Raw genomic sequence first — 7,469 nt, forward strand, 5'->3', positions numbered from 1 at the left:
TAGTTACGCCAAATTCCAAAAAATGAGAGCACACTCCGTTTTTGCCAGTCCCAGATGAATTGTTCCAGGTGCACAAAAGTATTTTAACAAGTTTTAGGAAATTTTAAGTGTTTGATTCTAAAATAAACAACTGCTGACCAAGCTCCCTCTGGATGGAGTGTGCTAAGCCAATGTTTGCTTCCTGTTGAAGGTGACGAAGTGTGTGGTGGTTCATGGAGCTCCCTTTCACCAACCTGGAAATGGCATTCATTTTATTGGCCTTTGTGATCTTTTCCTTGTTTACTGCGGCTTCCATCTACACTGACCCGGACGAAAGGAATGAAGGTAAAAAGAGAGAGCTCTTCAGGGTTCGTCTCTATTTCCTTTCCCTCCAGTCATCAGTTTGTATGGTTTGTATGGATCGAATTAGTTTGGTTTACATTCAATATGTGAGGATGGGTTTGTTTTAGGGTGTGGGGTGAGAGAGAGAGAGAGAAAATTTTTGCTTATTACATAGTCTGAGATACCTACTGGGGCACTTACTTTACCACAATTTATTTGACTTTATTTTATTTTTTAGATAGAGTGGAAGGGAAGGAGGGAGAGAAATAGAAAGAGAAACTTAGATATGAGAGAGACATATCAATTGGTTGCCTTCCACACTTTCCCAACCAAGACCAGGGATCGAACCTGCAACCCAGGTACATGCCCTTGACCAGAATCGAACCCAAGATCCTTCTGTCCAAGGGCCGATGCTCTAACCACTGACCCAAACCAGTGAGGGCTACAATTTATTAAGAAAAGTTTGGAAACAAAAGAAATTATTCACATGACTTCTAATCCCAGAATTTGGCAGATCTTACACCCTGAACCTAATTTTTATATATTTTTATATGTATGTATTTATCATATATACATAAAATATATTATTTTTTTATTTTCACAATCCTCCCATCCCAGTCCCTAATTAGAAACATAATGTGTGCCAGCAGCCCAATGTTTTGAAAAGACTTTAAAAGTAATTTTTTACAAGTTAAATGCAAATTGACAAGAAACAAATTTTTATAGTATAGATGGTGTGTGTGTGTGAGAGTGTGTGAGTGTGTGTGTGTTCATTGAACTATACGTGAGGAGGGAAAGGATTAGAAAGTTTATTTCTAATGAGTTCTTGTCAAACCTAAACACTTGAAAAATATAAAGAAGTATTTTAAAAACTCAGCACCATGTTTGCTCATTGCCAGTAATAACAATTGTTAGCAAAAGAGTGTATCATTTAAATGGTAGTTATTGGCATTTCACTGTGGTTCGGGACCTACCATGTTACATACCAAATTGATGATAACTGGCCATTTTTTAGGACAAATATTATTTAGATGTGTGTGTGTGTGTATAGTGTATGCCAAGGAAATTATACATATTTGTAGAATATGTCTACATAATTGTAGAAAATTGTAAAAAGAAAATTGTGTTTCCTACAATTGTGATACCTCTCCATCAATTTTTGGCTATAAAAGAAGTACTTTCTATGAAATAAAATTTTATTCTCTGTCTGATACTTATACAACACTTATAGAAGTAGAAAACAGAAAGCCAGAGTAAATAGACATTCCAACTCATGCTGACATGTAGATCCAGAAACATAATTGGAGTGCATAAAGTTTCTTCCTGCTCCACATTTTTTTTTAAATTTGTTTTGTTATTCCTCACCTGAGGATATTTTTTTCATTGAATTTTAGAGACAGTGGAAGGGAGGGGCCGGGGGAGAGACATATCGATTGGTTAAAAAGTACAGATGGGGCCCTGGCCAGTTTGGCTCAGCGGTTAGAGGGTCGGCCCGCAGTCTGGAGAGACCCGGGTTCGGTTCCCGCTAAGGGCACATACCTCAGTTGCAGTTTGTCCCCGGCCCTGGTTGGGTCGTGTGGGTGGCGACCACTCCATGTGTCCCTTTCACATCGATGTTTCTCTCTCTCTCTCTCTCTCTCTCCCCCTCCCACTCTATCTGAACAAAATATCAAAAAATGTCCTCAGGTGAGGATAAAAACAAAAAAACAAAAAAGTACAGATGGGTAGGTACAAAATAGTCCTGGGGATGTAAAGTACAGCATAGGGAATATAGTCAATAATACTGTAACAACTATGTATGGTGCCAGCTGGGTACTGAAAATATTGGGGGCAACACTGTAAATTATATGATTGTCTAACCACTATGCTATATACCTGAAACAAATACAAAATAACATTAAATGTAAACAGTAATTTTAAAATGCTTTTCCATTTAAAAAAAGAAACACCAAATTTCTAGTAAGTAGATAAGGAAATCCAGGCAAAGTGAAAAATTAGGGGAAGGAAAAATAAAAATGGGAGGACTTGGTGAGAAGAAGACTAGCACACCATTTCAGCAACCAGTACAAACTGGTTATTATTAAACATTCCTGCAGTCATGTCCTGCCCCTGCCGTTTGGTATCTGTGCCTTAGGGCAAATTACGCAAATTCTCAAAGCTTCTTATTTCTTCGGTTGTGTACAGAGATAATAACAGCACCTGCCTCACAGAGTTGAAGTGAGAATTACATGAAATGAAACATTTAAAATGCAGAGCGGTGGCTGTTATTGCAGTTTTCTCTTTTGGAGGATTTATAATTAGACATTTAAATAGAGCAATAAGGGTCATCATAAATAAAGGAAAATATTGACTACAGAACAAAGGAAATTTGCACTCATTTAAGTAATCTACATGTTAGGTTAATGTTTTGTTTTAAATATTCAGCAATAGAATCCATTTGATACAAATCAACTACCAGGTGGCATCACGTGTGAAAGATATAAATCTGATGTAAGGGAAGGGGAGGACTGTGGGAATTGCTCGATAAGGTCATGGACAAATAGACATTGAATAGAATTAGACCATCTATCCAATGAAGAAGAGAAGGAAACTCAGGCACTTGAAAGAACTAAGGTGGCCCCTGCGATTTGGCTCAGCTGTTAGAGCGTGGGCCGGTGGACCAAAGAGTCGCAGGTTCGTTTTCGGTCAAGGGCACAAACTTCGGTTGCGTTTTGGTCCCCAGCCCTGGTCCGGGTCATGCAGGAGGCAACCAGTCGATGTGTCTCCTTCACATGTCTCTCTCTCTCTCTCTCTCTCCCCCCCTCTCTCTTTCTCCCTCCCTCCCCTCCCACTCTGTCTGAAAATTAATAAAAAAATATCCTCGGATGAGGATTAAAAAAAAAAAAAAAGAAAGAGCCTTCCGGTCAAGATGGCGGGTAGGTAAACGCGGTATCGTGGCCTCCCACAAACACATCAAAGTTACAACTAGCCCTGGCCGGTTTGGCTCAGCGGTTAGAGCGTCGGCCTGCGGTCCCGAGAGACCCGGGTTCGGTTCCCGCTAAGGGCATGTACCTCGGTTGCAGTTTGTCCCCGGCTCTGGTCAGTCGTGTGGGTGGCAGCCACTCGATGTGTCCCTTCACGTCGATGTTTCTCTCTCTCTCTGTTCCTCTCTCCCCCTTCTACTCTACCTGAACAAAAAAATGGAAAAATGTCCTCGGGTGAGGATTAAAAAACAAAACAAACAAACAAAAAAAAGTTACAACTAAACTACAGAACAACCATCATTCAAAACCACCTGAAATCAAGCTGAATGGAAGTCCTACAACTACGGAATTAAAGAAGAAGCTTTATCGGGACTGGTAGGAGGAGCCGAGTGGGAGGGGCTGCTCCCACACCCGCATGTGGCGGATAAAAATCAGGAGGACACCTCGGCTGGGAAGGTCCTCCCTGAGGATTGAGGGGTCCCCATCGCACACCAGGTGCCCCCGCTCAGGTTTCCAGTGCCAGGAAGAGAATCCCCATAACTTCTGGCTGGAAAAACCAGCGGGAACTGAGGCTCAGGGAAGCTGAAGCGGCTGGAGCCCCAGGCAGCTCCTTAAAGGGCCCGCACACGGACTTATCAAACTTGCTCCCTCTAAGCTTGGAGGGAAGGCAGCTCGAGGGGCACCAGAGACATACAGGGAAGAACTGAGCTGTTTGGCACTGGAGCAAGGGCTGGAGAGGGGGCTTTCTCCAGGACAAACGTGCTGTCGGAGGCCTCTGTTCCTTTGGTGAGCCCTTCCCTGTGGCGGAAGACAGCCACCATATCTGGGACTCCAGCAACCTGGCTCACACTGGTACCCCTCCCTGGTGATTCCCTGAGGCCCAGCCCCACCCAACTTTCAGGCCCACCCAAGCTGTTGCAGTTGCTTAACCATAGGATTGGCCTGTCTAGGATCCTGCTTCAGGTTTTCCTAAATTCTATCAAACAAGCGGCATCTGGTCTCAGCTAGCCCCATACCTCTCATTAAGTAATACACAGAAACAAACACAGGGAGGCAGCCAAAATGAGGAGACAAAGAAACAGGTCCCAAATGAAAGAATAGAACAAAACCCCAAGAAAAGAACTAAGCGAAATGGAGATAAGCAACCTAACAGATGTTGAGTTCAAAATACTGCTTATAAAGATGTTCAATGAGCTTAGTGAGAACCTCAGTGAACTTAGTGAGGACCTCAAGAGCATAAAAAAGGACCAGTCAGAATTGATGGATGCACAGTCAGAAATGAAGGAGGCATTAACTTAAACAAAGAATAATTTACACAGATTCAATAGTAGAGTACGTAAATCCAAGAAGCAAACCATTAACTTGGAATATAAGGAAGCAAAAAACACCCAATCAGAACAGCAAAAAGAAAAAAGAATCCCCAAAAATGAGGATAGTGTAAGGAGCCCTGGGACAACTTCAAGCGTGCCAACATTCGCATCTTGGGGGTGCCAGAAAGAGAAGAGAGAGAACAAGGAATTAAAAACCTGTTTGAAACAATAATGGCAGAAAACATCCCTAATTTGGTGAAGGAAACAGACATACAAGTCCAGGAAGCACAAAGAGTCCCAAACAAGATGAACCCCAAGAGACTCACACCAAGATACATTATCATCAAAATGCAAAAGGTTCAAGACAAAGAAAATCTTAAAAGCAGCAAGAGAAAAGCAGTTAGTTACCTACAAGGGAGTTCCCATAAGACTGTCAGCTGATTTCTCAAAAGAAACTTTGCAGGCCAGAAGGGAGTGGCAAGAAATATTCAGAGTGATGAAAAGCAAGAGCCTACAACCAAGATTACTCTATCCTGCAAAGCTGTCATTTAGAATCAATGGCCATATAAAGACTTTCCCAGACAAGAAAAAGTTAAAGGAGTTCATCACCACCAAACCGTTATTATATGAAATGATGAAGGGTCTTTCTGAAGAAAAAGATAAAATATATGAACAAACAAAATGGCAATGAATACATATCTATCGACAATGGAATCTGCAAACAAAATGAACAGGCAAGCAGAAACATTCTCATAGATACAGAGAACACTTTATTGGTTGCCAGATGGGACGGGGGTTGGGGGAATGGGTGAAAAAGGTGAAGGGATTAAGAAGTACAAATTCATTGCTAGACTGACAAACCTCAAAGGGAAAGGGGTTGAGGGGTGGGAAGAAATAAACCAATGAACTTATATGCATAACCAATTGACACAGACAATAGTGTGGGTAAAGGTGGGGGCCAGGAGTGGGGAGGAGGGGGTCAATGAGGGAAAAATGTGGAACATCTGTAATACATTCAACAATAAAGATTTTTAAAAAAGAAAGAAAGAAGAAAAAGAAAAAGAAAGAAAAAAGAAAGAAGAAAGAAAGAAAGAGAGAAAGAAAAACTAAAGTGAGTATCAAAGGATCAAAGGACATTTCAGAAAATTGATAAAGTCTTTAATATTTTTTGCAAATGGCATCCTCTATAATGATGGTTCTCAACCTTCTTAATGCCACGACCTTTTAATATAGTTCCTTATGTTGTGGTGACCTCCAACCATAAAATTATTTTCGTTGCTATTTTATAACTGTAATTTTGTACTGTTGTATCTTAGGTGACCCCTGTGAAAGGGTCATTGGACCCCCAAAGGGGTTGCGACCCACAGGTTGAGAACCGCTGCTCTATAAAATTGTGCTATGAAAATCACAAATAAAGAGAAAAACATTTTATAGAGCTATAATACAAGTGTGTAAGAAAAATCAACATTGTATACATTCTTTGTTCTAAAATTAGGTTATAGTTGCAGTTACAAATTGCATCTTATCAAATAATCAATACAATTTGTTTTCATCATTTTAAGTTTTATTTGTCAAGATCAAGGTCTATTCAAACTTTTTTTTTTTTTTTTTGCTGTCTTCTGTTCAATTTTGCTCTGAAAGTAGAATCACTTTATTTATTTATTTTTTTTTTTTTTAAACATTTTTTAAATTTTTTTTCCTTTATTGATTTTACAGAGAGAGGAAGGGAGAGGGAGAGAGAGATAGAAACATTGATGAGAGAACATTGATTGGCCGCCTCCTGCATGGCCCTCACTGGGGATCAGGCCCACAACCTGGGCATGTGCCCTGACCGGGAATCGAACTGGCGACCTCTTGATGCATGGGTCGATGCTCAACCACTAAGCCACACCAGCCGGGCAGTAGAATCACTTTAAATGATCTTTTTCAGTACCAATTATTCTCAGATTAAAACGAAGTTACCTGCTACAGAGTTATATGCTTAACAGTGTTAGCCATCAATTATTATCCAAGTCTTAACCATTTGTTAAGTATAACCACTTGTAGCAAATGGGTAAGAAATTTGGTTCTATGCTTTTTTTTTTTAATCTTCACCCAAGGACATTTTTCCTTTTTTGTTCTGATAGAGTGGGAGGGAGAGACAGGAACAGAGAGAGAGAGAGAGAGAGAGAAACATCGATGTGAAAGGGACACATCGAGTGGCTGCCACCCGCACGACCAACCAGGGCCGGGGACAAACTGCAACCGAGGTACGCGCCCTTAGCGGGAACCGAACCCGGGCCTCTCGGGACCGCAGGTCGATGCTCTAACCACTGAGCCAAACTGGCCAGGGCGGTTCTATGCTTTCTTTAAAGCCAACCCAAAAGAGAAAACTGACAACGCTGAAGTTTACATGAGTTCTGGACTTCGGAACACAGCTAGATTGTTTTTGAAATGCCCCTACTCATGTGTCCTGGGAAATACATCACTACTAAGAATCACCTTTCCCCATACGACATAGATAAGGCTCACAGTCCACTCTTTCTCCTGACTTCCATAAGACTCTCGATGACTCCTTTATTTACCTGTGACAGGGACAAATACAGACCTTTCCCCTTTTGCCTGAACTTGCTGACAAGAACAGACACAGACACCCCCAAATCCTTGTTCTTTGTCTCACAAATGATTTAGCTGAGACTAGAACTGTTTGTCCTCCTGAAATTAGCTAGACGCAGATAAACTTTCCCTGCACAGATAACTGAGACTTCCCTTGATTACAAAACACTTCCAACTGTAAAGCACCCACCTGTAACTTTTCTGCTTCTCCCAGAGAGGTCTCAGGTAAGACCACTCCACTGAGACACCTTCAGGTCTGCTGTACTCTCCCCATTGTAGA

General features: G+C 41.3%; 1 protein-coding gene across 1 annotated transcript; it reads left to right on the forward strand.

The window, feature by feature from the left end:
- Nucleotides 1-212: 212 nt before the first annotated feature.
- On the forward strand, nucleotides 213-5,704 carry SMIM31 (small integral membrane protein 31). Its single transcript, XM_036281998.1, has 2 exons — nucleotides 213-324; nucleotides 5,643-5,704. The coding sequence occupies exons 1-2, from the start codon at nucleotides 213-215 to the stop codon at nucleotides 5,702-5,704; spliced, it is 174 nt and encodes a 57-aa protein (XP_036137891.1).
- Nucleotides 5,705-7,469: the final 1,765 nt, after the last annotated feature.

The sequence above is a fragment of the Molossus molossus genome, unplaced genomic scaffold (genome assembly GCF_014108415.1).
Source record: "Molossus molossus isolate mMolMol1 unplaced genomic scaffold, mMolMol1.p scaffold_m16_p_4, whole genome shotgun sequence".
In the NCBI taxonomy this organism is placed as follows: domain Eukaryota; kingdom Metazoa; phylum Chordata; class Mammalia; order Chiroptera; family Molossidae; genus Molossus; species Molossus molossus.